The sequence below is a fragment of the Schistocerca gregaria genome, chromosome 3, assembly GCF_023897955.1.
Source record: "Schistocerca gregaria isolate iqSchGreg1 chromosome 3, iqSchGreg1.2, whole genome shotgun sequence".
NCBI classification, from domain to species: Eukaryota; Metazoa; Arthropoda; class Insecta; order Orthoptera; family Acrididae; genus Schistocerca; species Schistocerca gregaria.
This window is the reverse complement of record NC_064922.1, coordinates 355,832,214-355,858,227: the sequence shown is the minus strand read 5'-3', so window position 1 is coordinate 355,858,227 and position 26,014 is coordinate 355,832,214. Positions and strand designations below refer to the sequence as shown.

Here is a 26,014-nt window from a genome sequence, read left to right as displayed (position 1 = left end):
CAGCGATCATAAAGCGGTTACTGCATCGATGATTTCAACTGTAAATAGAAATATTAAAAAAGGTAGGAAGATTTTTCTGTTTAGCAAAAGTGACAAAAAGCAGATTACTGAGTATTTGATGGCTCAACACAAAAGTTTTGTCTCAAGTACAGATAGTGTTGAGGATCAGTGAACAAAGTTCAAAACCATCGTACAATATGCGTTAGTTGAGTATGTGCCGAGCAAGATCGTAAGAGATGGAAAAGAGCCACCGTGGTACAACAACCGAGTTAGAAAACTGCTGCGGAAGCAAAGGGAACTTCACAGCAAACATAAACATAGCCAAAGCCTTGCAGACAAACAAAAATTACGCGAAGCGAAATGTAGTGTGAGGAGGGCTATGCGAGAGGCTTTCAATGAATTCGAAAGTAACGTTCTATGTACTGACTTGGCAGAAAATCCTAAGAAATTTTGGTCCTATGTCAAAGCGGTAGGTGGATCAAAACAAAATGTCCAGACACTCTGTGACCAAAATGGTACTGAAACAGAGGATGACAGACTAAAGGCCGAAATACTAAATGTCTTCTTCCAAAGCTGTTTCACAGATGAAGACTGCACTGTGCTTCCTTCTCTAGATTGTCGCACAGTTGACAAAATGGTAGATATCGAAATAGACGACAGAGGAATAGAGATTAATCGCTCAAAAGAGGAAAGGCCGCTGGTCCTGATGGGATACCAGTTCGATTTTACACAGAGTACGCGAAGGAACTTGCCCCCCTTCTTGCAGCGGTGTACCGTAGGTCTCTAGAAGAGCGTAGCGTTCCAAGGGATTGGAAAAGGGCACAGGTCATCCCCGTTTTCAAGAAGGGACGTCGAACAGATGTGCAGAACTATAGACCTATATCTCTAACGTCGATCAGTTGTAGAATTTTGGAACACGTATTATGTTCGAGTATAATGTCTTTTCTGGAGACTAGAAATCTACTCTGTAGGAATCAGCATGGGTTTCGAAAAAGACGATCGTGTGAAACCCAGCTCGCGCTATTCGTCCACGAGACTCAGAGGGCCTTAGACACGGGTTCACAGGTAGATGCCGTGTTTCTTGACTTCCGCAAGGCGTTTGACACAGTTCCCCACAGTCATTTAATGAACAAAGTAAGAGCATACGGACTATTAGAGCAATTGTGTGATTGGATTGAGGAGTTCCTAGATAACAGAACGCAGCATGTTATTCTCAATGGAGAGAAGTCTTCCAAAGTAAGAGTGATTTCAGGTGTGCCGCAGGGGAGTGTCATAGGAGCGTTGCTATTCACAATATACATAAATGACCTGGTGGATGACATCGGAAGTTCACTGAGGCTTTTTGCAGATGATGCTGTGGTGTATCGAGAGGTTGCAACAATGGAAAATTGTACTGAAATGCAGGAGGATCTGCAGCGAATTGACGCACGGTGCAGGGAATGGAAATTGAATCTCAATGTAGACAAGTGTAATGTGATGCGAATACATAGAAAGATAGGTTCCTTATCATTTAGCTACAAAATAGCAGGTCAGCAACTGGAAGCAGTTAATTCCATAAATTATCTGGGAGTACGCATTAGGAGTGATTTAAAATGGAATGATCATATAAAATTGATCGTCGGTAAAGCAGATGCCAGACTGAGATTCATTGGAAGAATCCTAAGGAAATGCAATCCGACAACAAAGGAAGTACCCTTGTGCGCCCATTGCTTGAATACTGCTCAGCAGTGTGGGATCCGCACCAGATAGGGTTGATAGAAGAGATAGAGAAGATCCAACGGAGAGCAGCGCGCTTCGTTACAGGATCATTTAGTAATCGCGAAAGCGTTACGGAGATGATAGATAAACTCCAGTGGAAGACTCTGCAGGAGAGATGCTCAGTAGCTCGGTACGGGCTTTTGTTAAAGCTCCGAGAACATACCTTCGCCGAAGAGTCAAGCAGTATATTGCTCCCTCCTACGTATATCTCGCGAAGAGACCATGAGGATAAAATCAGAGAGATTAGAGCCCACACAGAAGCATACCGACAATCCTTCTTTCCACGTACAATACGAGACTGGAATAGAAGGGAGAACCGATAGAGGAACTCAGGGTACCCTCCGCCACACACCGTCAGGTGGCTTGCGGAGTATGGATGTAGATGTAGAATTAACTACAAAATTTGTGTTTTTCTAAACATGAAGTTTAAAATACAACAGCTCATTCGTTTTTTCATAAATTAAATAAATTCTAGAGTTCCATGCACCTGTAAGTATGGTATGTATGCTGTGCAAAATTCATCGAAGAATCTCTCTAATTTATGAAGAAAAGTGTACCTATAGCAACAAATGCATCCATTAGTAAGTGAAAAAAATGATGAATTTTCACACGCAAAAAAATCTATTTTGTTATGTTTTCCAACTTCCACTGCAATGAGTGTGAATCCTGAATCCTTCCTGGTGATACTGATAAAGTTTTTTTTAATTTATTTGTAAAAGTATCTACTACTACGTGACCAGGCCCAGTGGACCGCACGCATCTACAAGTTTCCTCCTCCACTGTATTCTGTCCATTGCTGCTATCCGCCATTCGTCCACATCTATTGACACTTGGTTTAAATCTTCATGGAGTCCATCCCTCCAACGCTTCTTGGGGCTCCCTGGCGATCTCTTTCCTGTAGGTGTGAAATCCAGGAGTTTCGGAGGCCATCTGTGATCCTCCATCCGGGCCACATGGCCGGCCCACTGCATTCGTTTGGCTTCGACAGTTTGTGCTATGTTGGGCTGCTGGTATAGTTCCTCAAGCTCTTGGTTGTATCTGAGCCTCCATTCTCCTGTATCTGCATCCAAAACCGGGCCGAAGATCTTCCGAAGCACTTTTCTCTCAAAAACAAACAGCTTATGGAAGTCCTGTTTCCGGATACTCCATGTCTCACAGCCATATAGAACAACAGGCTGGATTTGTACAGTCGAATCTTGATGTGTCTGGAGAGAGATTTGGACCGAAGCAGTTGTGCTAGGCTGTGGTAAGATCGGTTTCCTGCTTGTATTGTGGCATTGATCTCTGCGTCACATGACGAGTTCTCAGTGAAAAGTGCCCCTAGGTATTTGAATTCTTGCACTCTCTTGTAGGAATGGTCCCCAACCTCCAGTGGTTGTAGATGATCAGCAATCTGACCAGGACCACGCATCATAACGAGGTACTCTGTCTCGGCTTCGTTTATGTTTAGCCCAAATTTGCTGGCAGCCTCCTTTAGTGCTTTGGTCATTTGCTCCAACTCCTCTTGCGACCTAGAGAGGAAACAGATGTCGTCTGCATAGGCTAAGTATGCCAGTCTCTTTCCTTCGATTTCAATCCCTTCGTTCTCTTGGAAAGTCTCGCGTACGATCTTCTCGAGGGCAAAGTTGAACAGGATAGGGGACAACCCATCTCCATGCCTGAGTCCTGTCACAATGTCAAACTCCTCAGTTCAAAAATGGTTCAAATGGCTCTGAGCACTATGGAACTTAACATCTATGGTCATCAGTCCCCTATAACTCAGAACTGCTTAAACGTAACTAAGCAACACACAACACCCAGCCATCACGAGGCAGAGAAAATCCCTGACCCTGCCGGGAATCGAACCCGGGCGCGGGAAGCGAGAACGCTACCGCACGACCACGAGATGCGGGCAAACTCCTCAGTTACGCGATTTCCCATCTTCACCTTTGCACGTGTTTCGTTCAGACAGATCTTTATCAGATTGATGAGTTTCTCTGCTACGCCAATCTCCCTTAAACAGTTGAGCAGGCTCTTGCGATGTATGCAATCATAGGCCTTCTTAAAATCAACGAATAAAATTTGCAAATCTTTACCATATTCACCCAGTTTCTCAGTGAGCTGCCGTAGACTGAAGATGTGATCTACTGTTGACCGTCCTGGCCGGAAACCTCCCTGGTACTCCCCAATCACCGATTCTGCCACTGGCTGAATTCTATGTATGAGGCAATTGGACAGGATCTTATAGCATACGTTAAGCAGGGCGATTTCTCGATAGTTGTCACATTTCAGTTTGTCGCCCTTCTTATGTATTGGACAAATCAGAACTGTTTTCCATTCTCCTGGTAGTTCTTTTTTGGTCCATATTGCCTGTATCAGTCGGTGTATTTTTTCATCAAGTTTCTCTCCTCCTGCCAGGATCATTTCAGCCTGTATTCCATCTTCACCTGGATTCTTATTCTGTTTAAGGTGTCTGATTCTGGTTTTTATCTCATCCAGGGTAGGTTTGTAAAAGTATAGACAGTGGAAATTAAAATGTCCTGTGATGCCTCTCCTGCTCCAAGTCGGCCTGTTTGACGTCCTCACACCCCCCCCCCCCCCCCCTTTTAAGAAAAGAAAATCGCTTATGTAAATAACGCTTTTGTTCACGCGCATGACGGATGTCGATCTGCAAGCGCGCACACCCTCTGTTGCGTCCCGAAAGCACTGCCCGACCCCATTGCGCCGGCCTAAATCCCGTCTTGTAGGCCGTCGACCCAGTGCCGAAGACCTAGTTTTTGGCCGCTCCCGGGCGAACGACCCTTTTCCGGCGGCCGCCTCGCCTACGTGCGCAGAGTGGGCAAGGTTCGTTGACACGATCCCTGCCGACCCGTGACCCGCTTGGGCGGCAGCGAGGAGACGCCCGCCCCATTGGTCGCGTTAAGAGGTCGACGCGCTCCTGGGCGGCCGGCACGTGCTGTGCGCGGGCCCTCCCCTGTGGGAAGCGGCGCGGCCGGCTCGTGGCTGAGGCAACCGCCGTTGGGCAACGCCGGGGCGCTCACTAGCCGGCGCCCGGCGCCTCCTCCACATCGAGGTCACTGGGAAGCCGGCATTAGGCCACTGATGGAACTGCCGGGGGCGACTGCTTGACCCCGTGAGCTCAGCTTTTCAGCGAAGTCTTCAGGGGACGGGAATATGACGTAACAGTGCGCCACGGCAGAATGAAGAAATATATTTCGATTTCTCGGTTGTTCAGATTGTGCTCCCTTTGTTAGACAAGTTCCAGGAAATACAACTACTATAATACTTATTTACAATGAACACATTACTGCACTGAAATGGTGCAGAAGTTAGATTGTACTTTTACACACACACACACACACACACACACACACACACACACATACATACATATATATAATAGAAAGAAACATTCCACATGAGAAAAATATATTAAAAAGATATTACTTACCAAACGGGGAAAGCGCTGGAAGATAGGCACAATAAAAACACACACACACACACACACACACACACACACACACACACACACACACACACAAAATTTCAAACTTTTGCAACCCACGGTTGCTTTGTCAGGAAAGAGGGAAAGATGAAAGGATGTGGGTTTTAAGGGAGAGGGTAAGGAGTCATTCCAATTCCGGGAGCGAAAGACTTACCTTAGGGGGGAAAAAGGACAGGTATACACTCGCGCGTGCGCACATCCATCCACACATATACAGACATGTCTTAAAACCCACATCCTTTCATCTTACCCTCTCCTTCCCTCTTTCCTGACGAAGCAACCGTGGCTTGTGTGTTTGTGCCTTTTTTGATTTAATTGTGACTATCTATCAGCACTTTCCCATTTGGTAAGTAATGGAATCTTTGTTTTTAATATATATAAACGAAGATTCCAAGACTTATCAAGCGGGAAAGCGCCGGTAGACCGGCACAATAAATAACACAAACATGCACACATATATATAATAAACACCTTACTGCACTGAAATTATATATATACAAATCTGTTGGTTTTACTGAGAAATTCATAAATGGAGTAGGAGGAGTTGACCACCAATTAATCCTTTAAGCTTCTCTTAAAGTGAATTTCATTGGTTGCTAAGCTTTTTATAGCTGCTGGCAAGTTATTGAAAATGTGTGTTCCTGAATAATGCACACCTTTTTGTGCAAGACTAACTGACTTTAAATCCTTGTGAAGAGTATTCTTATTTCTAGTATTGATTCCATTAATTGAGCTGTTGGTTTGAAAAAAATGCTATATTTTAATGACAAATTTCATTAAGGAATAAATCTATTGGGAAGCAGTAGTTAGTATCCCTAGTTCCCTAAACAGGCTTCTGCAGGATGTTCTTGAGTTCACACCACATATACTCTTACTGCACGCTTTTGTGCCTGCAAAATTTTAGCTTGGCGTGATGAATTACCCCAAAAAATAATCCCATATGACATTATGGAATGAAGGTAAGCATAGTATGCCAGCTTTTTCATTTTTATATCCCCTATGTCTGACAAAATTCGCATTCCAAACAGAGATTTGTTAAGACACTTCAGCAGTTCTGTGGTGTGCTCCTCCCAGTTGAATTTATTGTCATGCTCCTCCCAGTTGAATTATGCAACACACTATTTGGTTTCTTGGCACATTAGTTGCGGATGCTGACTGTGAGCAAAGAGTGAACGTGAAGTTCTGCATTAAGCCCGGGAGAACCCATAGCGAATTGCAAGAATATGCAAGCGAGGTACTTTCGAGTAGTCACTTTTCCGAGTGCCACAAAAAGTTTCGTCGAAGGCAGAAATTCAGTGAAAGACGATTCCAGAGCCGGTCATCCATGTACAGCACATATGGTGCAAACGTAGAGCATATAGGGCAGTTATTGCAACAAGACCATTGTGAGATACCAGAAGAACTTAAGGAGGGTAGGACGTCAAACGGGCTGACTTGGAGCAGGAGAGGCACCACAGAACATTTTAATTTCCACTGTCTATACTTTCACAAGTAAATTCATAAAACTTTGTGAGCATGACCAGGAAGGATTCAGGATTCATACTCTTAGTAGGAGAAGTTCAAAAACGTAACAAAATAATTTTTTTTACATGTGAAATTTCATCATTTTTAAATACTATTGGCTGCATTTGTTGCTGTAGGTACACTTTTCTTCATAAGTAAGAGAGACTGTTCGATGAATTTTGCACAGCATACAAACCATACTTACAGGTGTCTGAAGCTCTAGAATCTATTTAATTAATGAAAAAGTGAATAAGCTGTTACGTTTTAAACTTTATGTTTAGAAAAGAAATCTAATTTTTGTAGTTAATTATCTCAATTGTTACCACAGTTTTTAATAGATTTGGAAAATTCTAGAGTTTCATACACCTGTAAGTATGGTTTGTATGCTGTGCAAATTTCATCAAAGAATCCCTCTTACTTGTGAAGAAAAATGTACCTATAGCAACAAATGCAGCCAATACTAAGCGAAAAAATGATGAAATTTCACATGTAAATTTTTTTATTTTGTTATGTTTTTGAACTTCCACTGCTATGAGTGTGAATCCTGAATCCTTCCTGATCATGCTGACGAAGTTTTATGAATTTATTTGTAAAAGTATAGACAGTAGAAAATAAAATGTCCTGTGGTGCCTCTCCTGCTCCAAGTCGGCCCGTTTGACGTCCTATCCCCCTTAATTTGAATTGTAATGTGTGTCATAAGATCTTACGCGAAGATTTAGGGAAATGCAAACTTAATGCAAAATTTGTACCTCACACGCGGACAGACGGACGGAAAGGGGAAGGATGAAGAATTTCTCCTGAACTGCTGGTTAGAGCCAGAAGTGATTCCACATTTCTGTCAACGGTTATTGCTGAAGATGAAAGTTGGTGCTACCGGTATGAAGTGTCAAAGTGCTGGATGGTGGAGTCCTGGATCACCAGCCTCGAAAGAAGTTAAATGACAATCTTCAAGAACAAAAACAGTGTTCGTCACATTCTTTGATATTAAAGGAGTAGTTCACCATGAATATATTCCTCCAGTCACACAGTGTCCAGGTCAAACAGTGAATCAAACTTTTTACTTCGAAGTCTTGAGACATTTGCAACAGTCAATTGAACATCACCACCCTACTTTGTGGCATTCTCAGGACTGGTTCTTACTGCGTAGCAATGCAAAAACCCCTACTGCATTGTCTGTTACCGAATATCTGGCCAGATATTTTGTTGTTGCCATCCCACATCCACCGTACTTGCCCGATCTCTCGCCTTGTGATTTTTTCTTGTTTCCACAAGTGAAAAGGTGACTGAAAGGAAACCTTCGTCAGGATATCGCAGACATCCAATGGGCTGTGACAAATGAGCTTACATGCGTCACAGTTAAAAATTTCCCTGCTAGTTTTCAAGACCTCCAGAAACTTTGGCAGCTGTGTGTACAGCACCAAGGGCACGACTTCAATAGTAGCTAGATCATTGCTTGGTTAAGTGCAATTTTCGATTTTTTTTAACAAATATGTCCTGGATTTTTTTCTGACAAAGGGAGTACATTATCTTGAAATAAGTCTCTTTCCCCCCATTTTTTATTTGAATTATACATGTTATGAGTACCTCACTTAATTGGAGTTAGATAATGGAATGGACAACAGCTTAAAATTAAACAGGTGCAAATTCCATGAGGGCTGTTATTATTATTAATTTTTGTGCCATGGTCTCATCAATTTAACCAAAGCCTATAGGAGCTGCAACAGGATGTACGAATGTGGGTTTTGTTGAGGTATTGCAGCGTTACGATCAGCCCTTGCTTAACCCTTCTGTGTGGCGAGTTAACAGAGAGTTGAGCGAGCATCTGCTGGACTGTGCAAAAAACACACATTTATACAGTGCCTGTTGGTAGCATTGGGAGATGGGGATACACTCGACATGGCCTGCACCTAAATAGTCTAGGGGAGGATAGATTAGCTGATTTAATTGTAGGTCGTCTAAAGGGGGCCACTAGCACTCAAGGCAAAACCCCTGTGACCCGAAAGGGCATAGGGGCACCTTTTTTAGGTTGAACAAGATGTCCAGACAGGCAGCTCTTAAAGGTAAAAAAATAAATGGTTCGAATAAAGGTAGAGGAAACAGTTGTGTTAATATATTTCACCAAAATATCAGGGGATTAAGGGACAAAATAGACGAACTAATAATTTGTTTTGAGAATATTAAAAATACAACAGAAGTTGATGTACTGTGCCTGTCTGAACATCATATAACTACACAAATAGAAAATGTAAATATTAATGGGTATAAACTAGCAACTTATTTTTGTAGAGACAATATGGAGAAAGGAGGAGCTGCCATTTATGTTAAGGGGGAACATGGTTTTAAAAACATAGAAACCGTAAAATTCTGTGTAGAACAGCACATTGAAGTATGCGCTTGTGAGCTTGAATTGGACAGTAGTAAATTCATAATTGTGATTGTGTATAGGTCCCCACTTGGAAATTTTCAAATGTTTCTTAAAAACCTAGATCTCTTGCTGCGTTATCTGTCAGAAAAAGGAAAACACATTATCATTTGTGGAGATTTTAACGTAGATTTTCTTAAACACTCAAGCAAGAAGAATGACCTTGAACTATTACTTTGCTCTTACAATCTGACATCAGTCATTGATTTTCCTACTCGTATTGTACAAGACATTAGCACCCTGATAGATAACATTTTCATAGACCAAGATAAATTAAAAGAAGTAAGCACCTATCCTATTAAGAACGGGCTTTCTGATCACGATGCACAGCTACTTTCAATTCATGACTTTGCTCCATACAGTAATGTGAAAAAAACAAACAAAATAATACGCCCAATTAACCATATAACAATTCAACAATTTAAGGAAAGCTTGAAACGGGTAGACTGGAAGGATGTTTATCGGGAACCTGATGCAAATGTTAAATTTAACTTATTCCATGATAAACTTGTGGGTATATTTGAAAGCAGTTTTCCTAAGAAATTAGTGAATCATAATTCCAATAAACTTGATAAAAAACCATGGCTGACTAAAGGGATTAAAATTTCTTGTAGCCGGAAATGGGAACTATACCAAGACACTAGAATAAGTTGAGATGAAGAAAAGCTCAACCATTATAAGAAATATTGTAATATACTAAGGAAAGTTATAAAAAAATCCAGAAGTATGTGTATCAAGTCTGAGATTAGCACCTCTGATGACAAAGTTAAAACAATATGGAATATTGTTAAAAGGGAAACAGGGCAACCAAGGTCACAGGACAACAGTATTACTGTTAAGCACAATGAAAAGCTTATAAATGAAAAATCACAGGTTGAAAATATTTTTAATAATCATTTTATAAATGTAGTGGAAAATATAGGCACTAGCTGCTCACCAGATAGGGCAGAACTCTATATGAAAGAGGCATTCCCGGTGCAAACAAATGAAATTGAAATCCTACCCACCTCACCGTCTGAAATTAAGAAAATAATAAATTCACTTAAGAATAAAAACTCACATGGAACTGATGGTATCTCCAATAGAATTCTAAAATCTTGTCCACACCTGATAAGTCGAGTTCTTAGCCACATATGTAATAGCTCATTGAATCAGGGAATATTTCCTGACAGATTGAAATATGCCATAGTTAAACCCTTGTATAAAAAGGTGACAAGACAGACGTCAACAATTATTGTCCTATTTCACTTCTGACATCCTTCTCAAAAGTGTTTGAAAAAGTAATGTACTCAAGAGTAACTTTACACATCAGTGGGAATAACGTTTTAACAAAATGTCAGTTCGGTTTTCAGAAAGATGTTTCAACAGATAGTGCTATACATGCTTTCACTGATCAAATTTTAAATGCTCTGGATAGTAGAACATCACCAATTGGGATTTTCTGTGATCTCTCTAAGGCTTATGATTGTGTGGATCATGAAATCCTCTTAGATAAACTGAAGTACTATGGAATGAATGGTTCAGTACACAGATGGTTCACTTCATATTTAACTGGTAGAATGCAGAAGGTTGAAACAGTAAACCCACATAGTACACAAAGGGCTTCAGATTATTCAGACTGGGGATGTATCAAGGATGGGGTACCACAGGGTTCTGTATTGGGGCCTTTATTGTTTTTAATATATGTTAATGACTTGCCTAATTATATTCATGAAGATGCAAACTTGGTTCTCTTTGCAGATGACACAAGTATTGTAATCAAGCCTAAAAAGCAAGAATCAGCTGAGGAAAATGCAAATAATGTTTTTCAAAGAGTTATTAGGTGGTTTTCCGCAAATGGACTTTCATTGAACTTTGAAAAAACACTGTACATACAGTTCAGTACAGGGAAAGGCATAACACCGGAAATAAATATAGAGTTTGGGGGGAAATCTTTAGCTAAAGCAGATTGTTCAAAATTCCTGGGTGTCTGTATTGATCAGAATTTAAACTGGAAGACACACATTGACAATCTACTGAAACGATTGAGCTCAGCTACCTATGCTATTAGTGTCATTGCAAATTTTGGAGACAAGCATATCAGTAAGTTAGCTTACCATGCATATTTTCATTCGTTGCTTTCTTACGGAATCATCTTTTGGGGCAATTCATCACTAAGAAAGAACGTATTTATTGCACAAAAACGTGTTATCAGAATAATGTCTGGGGCTCATCCAAGATCATCTTGTAGACAATTATTTAAAGAATTAGTGATATTGCCAGTAGCTTCACAATATATATACAGCCCAATGAAATTTGTTGTTAGTAACCCAGATCACTTCAGAATTAATAGCACAATCCACAGCTACAATACTAGGAGACAGGGTGACCTTCACTACCGTTCATTGAATTTGACATTGGCACAAAAGGGGGTGAATTATACTGCCACAAAGATTTTTGGTCACTTGCCAAACAATATCAAAAGTCTGACAGACAACCAATCGGCATTCAAAAGTAAGTTAAGGGAATTCCTGAATGACAACTCCTTCTACTCCATAGATGAATTTTTAGACATAGGCTAAAGAAATACAGTAAGTATTAACAATTGTACCGTATATAAGACTAACAAAGATTATTTGGGATAAATGAATCTTTTGTACTTTGACACGTTCCACATCATTACGAAAGAATCATGTTCATGATCCATGGAACAAGTAATATAACTAACTAAACTAACTAACTAACTCTCCACAATATCCTCCTATCTTCCAGGATAGTTCTTTCTGAATGCTTCACAGGAAAACTTGTGTGAAGCATGAAGCTTGAAAGGTAGGAGACAAGGTAATGGTGGAAGTAAAGCTGTGAGTGTGGGTCACGAGTCATATTTGGATAGAAGTCGGTACAGCACTTGCATGCAAAAAGGCAAATGTCCCGAGTTCAAGTCTCGGTCTGACACACCGTTTTACTCTGCTAGGAAGTTTCATATTAGTGCAAACTTTGCTGCAGAATGAAACATTCTTCTTGCATCTTCTGTTAAGTTTGTAAATTAGGGGCTGGTCATGCCTGGATAGCACATTTAGTAACATCACTGTCAGCAATAGTCAAGTGCCTGGGTTTGAGTTGCGGCCCAGGACACAATTTTGATGTTTCACTAAGTTTCATGATAGTGCACACATTACTGCAAAGTGGAAGACTCTTTGAGAAATTGACATATTCTCTTCAGAGATGCACGTAAAATGGAGAAGACTGTCATGGACAAACTTTTTAAATATTTTTTAGCACTATACCACAACGCTGCTGTACATTTGAGAGCACCAACTTACAACCACCCATGAAATTGTAATAAATTTTGGTGTTGGGATATGGAGACTGCCCAACTAACCATACAAATCTGGCCACCATAGGTTATTAAACACATATGCTGTTCAAACTATTTTTCTATTACTGTTAGTTTCTTTGATATTATGTAAGCAAATCATCAGTTTATGCTTATCCATTATGGATATTTTAGAACCATGACTGTATATTGCATGTAAATAAAAAAGTGACTGGTTGCAGTTTTGTATAATTTATTTACATCATCAGTTAATATGTTTCTGCTGTACTTGGAACAAAACTTCCTGTAGCTGATATGCAGTTCATGGTCTAGTGGTTAGGATTGATGCAGCGAGATCCTTGGGTCCTTGGTTCGATTCCCGGCTACATCGGAGATTTCCTCTACTCCGAGATTAGGTGTTTTCATCATTTAATTTCATCATCATCATCAACAACACAAAATTTGCTGAAGTGCTGTCAAGCAGAAAGGCTTGCACTAAGCACCCAAACTACATCTGTTGAGGTATCTTTGCCAATAACATCATAATGATCATTATTATGATTATTCCTCTAGCTGAGTCATAGATGCTACCATATGCTTGCCCACAGTGTGCAAGAGAAATATGTGGGTCTTCATCATAGTACATACAGAGGTCTGCAGATTTAGGACTCTGTCACTCTTTCTTGTGTATGACAGCTTGTGCGTCTTCCACCTTAATAATGGCTTTCACAGAAGGTTTTTTTTCAATGAACAGGATGATTCTCTTGATAAATCTTGTCTTCAGCAGATTCTCATTTTAATCAAATTTAGTACTTACAGGGAGTTTCAAAAATGACTGGTATATTTGAAACAGCAATACAAACCAAACGAGCAGCGATACAAATACACCATTTGTTGCAATATGCTTGAGACAACAGTACATTTTCAGGCAGACAAACTTTCGAAATTACAGTAGTTACAATTGTCAAAAACAGATGGCGCTGCACTCTGGGAAACTCTATAGTACGATATTTTCCACATATCCACCATGCGTAGCAATAATATGGCGTAGTCTCTGAATGAAATTACCCGAAACCTTTGACAACGTGTCTGGCGGAATGGCTTCACATGCAGATGAGATGTACTGCCTCAGCTGTTCAATTGTTTCTGGATTCTGGCGGTACACCTGGTCTTTCAAGTGTCCCCACAGAAAGAAGTCACAGGGGTTCATGTCTGGCGAATAGGGAGGCCAACCCACGCCGCCTCCTGTATGTTTCGGATAGCCCAAAGCAATCACACGATCATCGAAATATTCATTCAGGAAATTAAAGATGTCGGCCTTGCGATGTGGCCGGGCACCATCTTGCATAAACCACGAGGTGTTCGCAGTGTCGTCTAAGGCAGTTTGTAGCACCACAAATTCACAAAGAATGTCCAGATAGCGTGATGCAGTAACCGTTTCGGATCTGAAAAATGGGCCAATGATTCCTTTGGAAGAAATGGCGGCCCAGACCAGTACTTTTTGAGGATGCAGGGACAATGGGACTGAAACGTGGGGCTTTTCAGTTCCCCATATGCGCCAGTGCTGTTTATTGATGAAGCCGTCCAGGTAAAAATAAGCTTCGTCAGTAAACCAAATGCTGCCCACATGCATATCGCTGTCATCAATCCTGTGCACTATATCGTTAGCAATGGTATCGTGCAGCAATGGTAGCGGCGCTGAGGGGTTGCCGCGTTTGAATTTTGTATGGATAGAGGTGTAAACTCTGGCATATGAGACAATACGTGGACGTTGGCGTCATTTGGACCGCAGCTGTAGCACGGCGAGCAGAAACCCGAGGCCACTGTTGGATCACCTGCTGCACTAGCTGCGCGTTGCCCTCTGTGGTTGCCGTACGCGGTCGCCCTACCTTTCCAGCACGTTCATCCGTCACGTTCCCAGTCCGTCGAAATTTTTCAAACAGATCCTTTATTGTATCGCTTTTCGGTCCTTTGGTTACATTAAACCTTCGTTGAAAACTTCGTCTTGTTGCAACAACACTGTGTTCTAGGCGGTGGAATTCCAACACCAGAAAAATCCTGTGTTCTAAGGAATAAACCATGTTGTCCACAGCACACTTGGATGTTGTGAACAGCACACGCTTACAGCAGAAAGACGACGTACAGAATGGCGCACCCACAGACTGTGTTGTCTTCTATATCTTTCACATCACTTGCAGCGCCATCTACTGTTGAAAATTGTAACTACTGTAATTTCGAAAGTTTGTCCGCCTGAAAATGTACTGTTGTCCCAAGCGTATTGCAACAAATGGTGTATTTCTATCGCTGCTCGTTTAGTTTTTATTGCCGTTTCAAATATACCGGTCATTTTTGAAACACCCAGTATATACGTATGAGCTGAGGTAAGAAAAGCCATTGGGCTAGTGATATGCACATATACAAGTGGCAGTAGTATCACGTACACAAGTTATAAAAGAGCAGGACATTGATGGAGCTGTCATTTGTACTCAGGTGATTAATGTGAAAAAGTTTCTGATGTCATTATGGCCGCACAATGGGAAGTAACAGACTTTGGCTATGGAAAGGTAGTTGGGTATAGATGCATGAAATACTCCATTTCAAAAATCATTAGGGAACTCAGTATTCCAAGACCCACAGTTTCAAGAGTGTGGCAAGAATACCAACCTGCAGGCATTACCTCTCACCACAGACAACGCATTGGCTGGCGATCTTCACTTAATGACCGAGAGCAGCGATGATAGTGTAGAGTTGTCAGTACAAACAAACAAGAAAGCCTGCACATAATAACTACAGAAATAAAGGTGTGACATACAACGAATGTATCCGTTGGGACAGTGCAGCAAAATTTGTCGTTAATGGGCTATGGGAGCAGACAACTAATGTGAGTGCCTTTGCTAACATCATGAAATTGCCTGCAACACCTCTGCCGTTGGGACCCTACATGACTGGAAGACAGTGGCTGGTTAGATGAGTCCCTATTTGAGGTGGTGAGAGCTGATCACAGGGTTAAAGTTTGGCACAGCCACTATGAAGCCATGCACCCAAGTTGTCAACAAGGCACTGTGCAAGCTTGTGGTGGCTCCATAATGGTGTGGGTTGTATTTGCATGGATTGCACTGGGTCCTGTGGTCCAGCTGAACTGATCATTGACACAAAATGCTTAGGTTTGGCTACTTGGAGACCGTTTGCAGCCATTCATGAACTTCATGTTCCCAAACAATGATGGAATTTTTATGATGACTTTGCACCATGTCACCGGACCACAATTGTTCACAACTGGTTTGAAGAATGTTCTGGACAGTTTGAGCAAATAATTTGGCCACCCAGATTGCCTGACATGAATCCCATCAAACATTTATGAGACATAATTGAGAGGTTATTCATGCACAAAATCCAGCACCGGCACCATGTTTGAAATTATGGATGGCTATAGAGGCAGCATTGCTCAAGATTTCTGCAGTGGACTTCCAATGACTTGTTGAGTCCATGCCACATGTAGTTGCTGCACAACACCAGGCAAAAGGAGGTCCCTCACTATATTAGGACATATCACATGATTTTTTTTCATCTGATCATGTAGAATAAATGTTTTTCTGAGATAAACTAAAAGGAGAAGGAGAAGGAGAAGAGACCTGACCCTTAACAGTATACAGCAAACTTTCATATATCCATCTTCTATTTCAGTTTTATGAAAAGGATAGTTGCTACTCACCATGTAGCGGAGATGCTGAGTCACAGGTAGGCAGAAAAAAAATACTGTCAGAAAATGAGCTTTCACTCAAAAAGGCCTTTTTCAAAAATAGATATCACACACAGACACAGAGAGAGACACAGAGAGAGACAGAGAGAGAGACAGAGAGAGAGACAGAGAGAGAGACACAGAGAGAGACACAGAGAGAGACAGAGAGAGAGACACAGAGAGACAGAGACAGAGACACAGCTCCTGCTATGCAGTCCCAGATTCCAGGATCCCATAACACACATTGCAACTCTTCCCCTCCAAGAACTAGAGCAACATACACACCACCACCTCAAAAAACTCTCCACCCTGCTCACTTCCCACTCCCACCTTGGACTACCGTTATCCACCACCTCTACAAAAACCTTCAAACCCCGTCCACCCTACCCCTGTCCTCTCGTAACCAGCAAGCCCTGCTTCACAGATCTGCTACATTTACCCCACCCTCCGAAACTCCCTCCCGCCACCACACAGAGTCTAGTACCTAAACAGACCCTAAATGGTGTCATGACGCCTTCCTCCAAAAGCCTTAGCCCCACAAAAGTATTAGTCCTTTCCAAAGACCTCGCCATTTGCCCCACTCCCAAATTCAATTGTGCAGACCCAGTTAAAGACCTTCTCTCCTTCTCCCAGTCCCTACACTGAAACACTTCTTCGCCACCAACCCTACTAATCAGGCTCAACTAAAGACCAATGTTTAACCCTGCCTGACTCAGTTCACTCCTCCATCCAACTGTGATCCACATCCACTGCCCCCAAATCAGCCCCTGTTAACTTTCCAGTATTTATTAACCTTGAACCTTGTTTCACCATTTTCCCCAAGTCCCTCAATATCCAAACTAACCTTACATCTGCCGAAAGAACTGTGATCCACCACCTAAAACCTGTTCCTGATCTTATAATCCTACCTGCTGAAAAAGGCTCCACCACCGTTGTTTTGAACTGCAAGGATTACCTGACAGAAGGTCTGTGCCAGCTGTCAGATTCATCCACATACAAACCCTGCCACAGTTACTCGACTCTCACCAGAGTCAATCTCTCTCCTCACCCCTACCATTCCTTGCATTTCCTAAAGTCCATTAACCCAACCATCCAGGATGCCCCATTGTGGTCAGTTAATGTGCCCCCACTGAGAGAATCTGTGCTGTTGAAGGCCAACACCTTCAGCCTATTACCCGCAACCTATCCTCCCATATAAAAAATACCAACCATTTCCTCCACTGACTCTCCATAGTTCCTGCTGCTCTAGCACATGGTGCCTTGCATGCCACTATTGATGCACTCTCTTTTATCAACACTACCTTTTCTGACACCTCATGGATTCCAAACCAACATCCTCCTTCCTAATTCCCATGACCAACTATACCCTCATCCACAATTGCTTCTCCTTTGAAGGCATTTCCTACAAACAAATCCATGATATGGCTAAGGGCACCCGCATGGCACCATCCTATGCCGATCTATTCATGGGCCATTTAGAGGAATCCTTCCTAAACACCCAGAATCCCAAACCCCCCACTTGGATTAGAGTCATTGATGACATCTTCGTGATCTGGATTGAGGATGAGGACACCGTATCGACATCCCTCCAATCCTTAACACCTCCTCCCCCCTTGGCTTCACCTGGTCCTATTCAGCCCAACAAGCCGCCTTCTTCGGTGTTGACCTCCACCTCAAAGATGGCTACATCAGTACTTCTGTCCATATCAGACCTCCCAACCACCATACCAGGAAGTCCCTTCCATACAGCACAGCCTGGCCACACATAGCCACCGCATCTATAGTGATGAGCAGTCCTTCTAAAAATATACTGAGGGTTTTGCTGAGGCCTTCGCAGACCATAATTACCTCCCAACCATGTACAAAAGCAGATTTCCTGTGCCTTTTCTTCTCAGTCACCCACCACATCCCAAAGTCCCACTGTCTGGCCACAGAGCAGCATTCCTCTCATGCTACCCAGGACTGGAGCAACTGAATTACATTCTTGACTACCTCTCATCATGCACTGAAATGAGAAGTGTCCTACTCACTATCCTTCCCCCTCTCCCACTGTGGTATTCTGCTGCCCACTGAACCTACACAATGTCCGACCCTTTTGCTTCGTGGCTCATATCCCTGTAATAGGCCTAGGTACAAGACCTGTCCCATACATCCTCCCACCATGACCTGCACCAATCTGGCCTATCCCAGCAAAGGTGGGGCTACCTGTGAAACCAGTCATGTGATCTACAAGCTAAGCAGCAATCATTATGCTGCATACTACATTGGCATGACAATAAACACACTGTCTTTCTGCATGATTGGCCATTGACAAACTGTGGCCAAGAAACAGATAGACCACCCTGTTGCTGAGCACACCAACCAACACTACATTCTTCATTTCAGTGACTCTTTCACAGCTTGTGCCACCTGTATCCTTCCCACCAGCACCAGCTTTTCAGAAATGTGCTGTGGGAATCCTCCGAGCAATATATCCTACGTTCCCTTAACCCTCCTGGCCTCAACCATTGTCAGTCATTGACCTTACCCATCTATCCCCTTCTCTGTCCCCATTCCAGCACTGCACAACCCACTACTCCACCAACACACCCAGTGTTTTTACTTCTTTCCTTTTCCACCCCAAACCCCGCCCTCCATGTACCTCCCGACTGCACCCACACTCTACCTCACGCCTGCATGTTCCCACTAGCAGCACTTTACCATCCCCACCCCCTACCCTGCCCGCTCTCTCCTTACCTCCACCACCCAGTTGCCTCTCCCATCATGCGCTGCTGCTCACAGTCTGGCTTCAGATGCCAGAGACTTTTGTCATGTGTGTGTGAGTTCTTTTATGTGAGTGTGTATGTATATGTTGTCTGTTTTTGACAAAGACCTTGTTGGCCAAAAGCTCACTTTCCGACAATCTTTTTGTTGTGCCCATCTGTGATTCAGCATCCCTGCTGTATGGGGAGTAGCAACTATCTGTTTCATAATACTGTTACATTCCATCTGGGATTTTCCATTGTTTTATCTTCCATTTCAGATGACGAGCTGGATGATTGCTGGTCAGTACATGAGGAGTAATGTGATTGAGTCTCTTTATTCAGATGTGATTGGTTTTAGTAACACACTGCACAGTCATGAAGCCCCTCTATTGGTAAAAATTGGATGTATAACCAACTGTCCATATTGACATAATGGGAGATGAAAATCAAACTCGGTGTCTGCAGGCCTGCTCATGTATGAAGTGCCTGCTGCACATATAAAACAAGTTGTTGTTTTGGCAGTATGGAAAGTTGGTTAGTTGGTTACAGGTCCAGTTTGTGCCAAAAAAGGGGCCTGATGATGATGCAGTGACATTGAAAATTATTGTGTTTGAATAAAGAGATACAAACACAAGGTTGAAGGTGTTACCATAATTCTCATATATACAATGAAGGTTTGATGGTGCAGAGAGAGAGAGAGAGAGAGAGAGAGAGAGAGAGAGAGAGAGAGAGAGAGAGAACTTCACAATTAAATATATTCAGTTGTACACAGTTGAATATCTTGTGTGAAATAGTTTAATGGATCTCCTGTAATTTCTTAGCTTTGAATGTTAACCTGCCATAGATTTTGTGGCAGGGATGTACCACTGTCATCTGCTAAATAGTAAGAGGTGTGTTCATAATGCAAGAAATCTGTTTTGCACTTATGAATTTGCTTATCTGCACAGAGCACACTGCAGTAGACATATAGCAATAATAGTATGGAACTTCAGAGAACACTAAAAAATTTTTGAGAAGGTCTGTGAAAATGTCCAGAGACTTAATTTTATAGTTTTGCAACAAATGTTGCGGATTGAACCTTCTATTATTTAGAATTCAATACAGATGTCATATTATAGTGCAAGTAGTTGTATTTATAAACTTTTCTTCTTATGAAACTAGTTATGTCTACAAATAATATCTATCGTGTTCCAGTTGCTGAAGCCACCTGCTCACACCATGCCACCAATCTCTCTGCTGTGTGCTCCATTCTTACGTGCTTTAATAGTAACAAAGTCTAGGTTCGTATCAGTGTTGTTATTTTTATCATATAGTGTCTTGCAAGCAATTTTAATTATGTTATGAATATTTATATGCAAGATTCATTGATAGATCGTTAAACATTTTCCACATTTCTGCCTCATCAGTGTGTTTCTCGCATTGGAAGGCAGTAAGTGTGTGCATAGTCCAGTCAGTGCACCCCTATCATCAAAATCATGTAACCCTGAAGATGGTTTGCCCCCTCCCCTCCCTTCTGCCTTCCCTCCGCAGCTTCCTTCACCCATGTCCCTGTAGCCCCTCACTCACTTTGTATCTATTAGTTTCTGTCTTCTACTGCAAATAGTTCAGTTTTTTAATCTTTTCCTGATTTTTAATTATGAGGTACTTCTTCATTATTTAAGATTATTAGCGTTTAACCAGCCCAAATCTATTCTTAGTTTGGCAATAAAGCTTGCCATCACTGTTTTACTTACAAGGTGAGGATTCCAGGGATAGGATCAACTTTCTGAAACCAACTATACAGTGTTGTAGGCTAGGATCCTAAGGATCACACACCCTATGACAATTCATCCTGGTGGGCTCTCATTTGCAGGCAAACCATGAAAGAATATTTCGTAATTTTGTGTGATGTCTTAGACACTTAAAACTGGCAGCTTTAGATTTAGTGGTGTTTAGTGGTGTTGTAGCACAGTGGTCATTATACAAGGCTGACATGCACGTAAGATTTTGTTATTTTTAAATAGTTATCAAAATGGCTTTGATCATTTTTTATTCATTAATGAGTTGAAATGTAATTTTTTAAAATTTCTAACTCTTAGCCATGTCATTTTTAACCATTGTATTAACTACTACATTTACTCTTACTTTTTTTATTACTAGCTTATTTTCTTTTTTGCAGTTGGAATATCTGTGCATGTGATATTTATTGTTGTTGTATTAATTTTGATTTGAAACTTCCTGGCAGATTAAAACTGTGTGCCCGACCGAGACTCGAACTCGGGACCTTTGCCTTTCGCGGGCAAGTGCTCTACCAACTGAGCTACCGAAGCACGACTCACGCCCGGTACTCACAGCTTTACTTCTGCCAGTATCCGTCTCCTACCTTCCAAACTTTACAGAAGCTCTTCTGCGAAACATGCAGAACTAGCACTCCTGAAAGAAAGGATACTGTGGAGACATGGCTTAGCCACAGCCTGGGGGATGTTTCCAGAATGAGATTTTCACTCCGCTGCAGTCTTTTTTTTTCCCCTAAGAGAAGTCTTTCCGCTCCCGTGATTGGAATGACTCCTTACCCTCTCCCTTAAAACCCACTTAAAACCCACATCCTTTCGTCTTTCCCTCTCCTTCCTGAAGAAGCAACCATTGGTTGCGAAAGCTAGTAATTCTGTGTGTGTGTTTGTGTGTTTTGTTCATTGTGCCTGTCTGCCGGCGCTTTCCTGCTTGGTAAGTCTTGGAATCTTTGTTTTTAATATATATATATATATATATATATATATATATATATATATATATATATATATATATATATATATATAACGATGTAAATAAAACAGAAAGAAACTTCCACATGGGAAAAATATATTAAAAACAAAGATTCCAAGACTTACCAAGCGGGAAAGCGCCGGCAGACAGGCACATGAACAAAACACACAAACACACACACAGAATTACAAGCTTTCGCAACTGGCAGTTGCTTCGTCAGGAAAGAGGGAAGGAGAGGGAAAAATGAAAGGATGTGGGTTTTAAGGGAGAGGGTAAGGAGTCATTCCAATCCCGGGAGCGGAAAGACTTCCCTTAGGGGAAAAAAAGGACAGGTGTACACTCGCACACACACACACATATCCAAGATGGATATGTGTGTGTGTGTGCGAGTGTACACCTGTCCTTTTTTTCCCCTAAGGGAAGTCTTTCCGCTCCCGGGATTGGAATGACTCCTTACCCTCTCCCTTAAAACCCACATCCTTTCATTTTTCCCTCTCCTTCCCTCTTTCCTGACGAAGCAACTGCCAGTTGCGAAAGCTCGTAATTCTGTGTGTGTGTTTGTGTGTTTTGTTCATGTGCCTGTCTGCCGGCGCTTTCCCGCTTGGTAAGTCTTGGAATCTTTGTTTTTAATGGATGGATATGTGTGTGTGTGTGCGAGTGTACACCTGTCCTTTTTTTCCCCTAAGGGAAGTCTTTCCGCTCCCGGGATTGGAATGACTCCTTACCCTCTCCCTTAAAACCCACATCCTTTCATTTTTCCCTCTCCTTCCCTCTTTCCTGACGAAGCAACTGCCAGTTGCGAAAGCTCGTAATTCTGTGTGTGTGTTTGTGTGTTTTGTTCATGTGCCTGTCTGCCGGCGCTTTCCCGCTTGGTAAGTCTTGGAATCTTTGTTTTTAATGGATGGATATGTGTGTGTGTGTGCGAGTGTACACCTGTCCTTTTTTTCCCCTAAGGGAAGTCTTTCCGCTCCCGGGATTGGAATGACTCCTTACCCTCTCCCTTAAAACCCACATCCTTTCATTTTTCCCTCTCCTTCCCTCTTTCCTGACGAAGCAACTGCCAGTTGCGAAAGCTTGTAATTCTGTGTGTGTGTTTGTGTGTTTTGTTCATGTGCCTGTCTGCCGGCGCTTTCCCGCTTGGTAAGTCTTGGAATCTTTATATATATATATATATATATATATATATATATATATATATATATATATATATATATATATATATATATATATATATATAAAATAGAAAGAAACTTCCACATGGGAAAAATATATTAAAAACAAAGATTCCAAGACTTACCAAGCGGGAAACCGCCGGCAGACAGGCACATGAACAAAACACACAAACACACACACAGAATTACGAGCTTTCGCAACTGGCAGTTGCTTCGTCAGGAAAGAGGGAAGGAGAGGGAAAAATGAAAGGATGTGGGTTTTAAGGGAGAGGGTAAGGAATCATTCCAATCCCGGGAGCAGAAAGACTTACCTTAGGGGGAAAAAAGGATACTTACATCTCTGCCCTTACTCTTTGCCTTTAAATATGTCTGCTTGTGTCTGTGTATGTATGGATGGATGTGTGTGCGTGTGCGCATGCGCGTGCGCGCGTGTGTGTGCGCGCGCGCGTGAGTATATACCTATCCTTTTTTCCCCCTAAGGTAAGTCTTTCCGCTCCCGGGATTGGAATGACTCCTTACCCTCTTCCTTAAAACCCACATCCTTTCATCTTTCCTTTTCCTTCCCTCTTTCCTGACGAAGCAGCCGCCGGTTGCGAAAGCTCAAAATTCTGTGTGTGTGTTTGTGTGTTTTATTCATTGTGCCTATCTACCGGCGCTTTCCCGCTTGGTAGGTCTTGGAATCTTTGTTTTTAATATATCCGGAAATGACCCATCAAAGATTCTTTAGATGTTTCCCAGTAAATATATTTATTTACTTGGTTTAATCATGTTCTTTTCAACATGAATATGTTTATTACTCGTGACAAACTAGCCTAATTCACCTATAGACTGAAAACATTTATAACTAGCAACCTCTCCCAACTTTGCACATTGATAGCACAAAATGTCTGAGTGGCCTGGCATAACAGTAGTAAGTTATAGACACACAATTTCCTCATAAATTAGTCTATCAGTTAATGAAGACCGTAGCAAAATCTCTTCAATAGTTCCTGAGATTAGTCATCACATACAGACAGAAGCTGATGATTGGGGGGGGGGGGGGTCTTTAATTTATAATACATGGTGAGGAATAATTACTCACTAAGTAGCAGCAGATGGTATCTTAAGAAACATGATAACTGGTAGCTTTTAGCAACTTGTAGGACTCAAGGGCCCATGTGAAGACACCCAGAGTCACAGGCCAACAGGAGAGGTGTTTGGGGTAGAGAGGTTATATACCAGTAGAAATAAGTCACAAACAAGCTGGTAAGAGGAGGATGGTAGGCAGAGAGGAGAAAAAAATAATAAAATTAAATGTGTAGGAAAGCTAAGTAAAAAAATTCTAAAACAGGAAAAAAAGAGGTTGACTGAAAAAATTTCTGCAAATGAAAGCCAAGTGGTTTGCAAATACTGGGAAATCCAAACCTCTAGAGTCACTGATCTCAGAAGGCTGACTCCACATGTCGTGTGTAGCAGCAGCACATGCACCATGGTTATGACTGTTTGTTGACACTATATACATAGGGCTGGTTTGAAAATATTTTTCCACAAAAATGACTTGTGGTACCCCCTCAAACCCCCCCCCCCCCTCCCCCCTGTCTCTATTTTCCCTCTTATACTTTCAACAGTGTTAGTTTTCAATACTATTTGTGATAAGCTCTGTACAGAAATTTTACTGTTGTGACACCTCTAGTGCCCCTTTTCGCTTACGGCTGGCGTCACTTGGGCCTCGATATAAGGTGTAAATTATTTAACAAGTTGCTCTCCCTTTGATAACAGGTTTTCATTAGTAAGTGAGATGCTATAGTTAGTGGTAGGAGAGTGTTTAGAACAAAGTGGAGTCACAGGGATAAGAGAAATCAGGTGTGAAAATGGGTATGTAAAGAGCACAGGGTCTTATCAGGACGTCTCCAGTATCAGGGGAATGGATGAAAAACTGTTGGAGGTTGTTTCCTGAGAATATTATATAGAATGGTTATCATTTCAGGGCATTATTTCAGAAAAAATCAAAGCCTTGCCACATTACTGGGTCACCCATTTCTACCACATCCAGTTTCTCCTCTTTTCTGTGCTTTGGAATCATTGTTACCTATTGTATTGTCCTTCTTGTTCTCCTGCCACTAATGTGCCACCCCCCTCCCCCCCCCCCCCCCCTTCCCCACACGTTTTTTCTGTATGTAACGTTGATTTTCACCTTCTTTCTCAGAACCTTAGAACGTTAATTTTTCATACAATAATCTCTCTCACCATTTGCTCATATGTCTCTCACACACATTCTGACTCAACATGTTTGACCTCGAGTTAATTTTATTCTTAAAGAGTCTGTCTTGTGATCTTCCTAACTCATTCAGTGTGTTCTTATTCTCTCTTTCATAAGTTGGAGTACTTCCTGAGTTGTGTCAGTAGCTTTAAGCATCTTGTGTCTCTGTACCTATGGCATCTGCCCAGTCTTAATTTTTCTTTTTTATTATATTCCTTTTATTTTGAGAACTACATTGGATGATTTCACTAATGCTGGTGGTCACTGCGTTGCAAATTTTCAGTGCTGCTCATCCTGTCATATACTTCTGATATTTCACTCTATCATATTTTTTTTTATCCGTTTTGAATTTCTGCCTCTTGCATTGCCAATAGATTACAATTTGAGTCTTCTTCTGGGTTTGCTTCGCAGTCCAGTATTTGTTTTTTTAAATCTGCATAAAGCAAAGACTGACTAGAAGAGGTCGCCAGAGGTAGGATTTACTATTTAAAAACAGCTTTACAAGATTGTAGATTGTTGTTGTGGCTAAGTTACAGGGTGTGATTTAAAAGTTTCAAGACTTAACTCAGAACTAGAAATTTATAGGACATTTAAGTACAGCAGACTAAAATTCTTCAAAATATGGTCCTTTGGCATCAACACAGCGCTGCCAGCGCATCTTTCACTGTTCGTAGCCCTTCTGGAAGGCCTCGGGCGTCATGTTGTCGAGGGCTCTCATCAAAGCCTGCTGGATGGCGTCGATGGAATTGAATTGCTTCCCTTTTAGGCCTGTCTTGATTTGGGGGAAGAGGAAAAAATCTCTTGGAACCAAGTCGGGGCTGTAGGGTGGCTGCAGCAGTGTTGTCATGTTTTAACTTGACCAAAACTTCAGCTTGATGATGGGCTAGCAGAGCAGTCATAATCTTCAACATTCCCG

The 26,014-nt window shown here is 41.8% G+C and overlaps 1 protein-coding gene across 1 annotated transcript in view; it reads left to right on the top strand.

The window, feature by feature from the left end:
• Positions 1–26,014, top strand: part of LOC126356155 (WD repeat-containing protein 75-like) — a 209,767-nt gene that overhangs the window by 171,855 nt on the left and 11,898 nt on the right. The window contains exon 14 of the mRNA XM_050006899.1: positions 20,140–20,225. Within this exon, the coding sequence (XP_049862856.1) occupies positions 20,140–20,225 (86 nt within the window). The remainder of the gene's footprint in view (positions 1–20,139; positions 20,226–26,014) is intronic.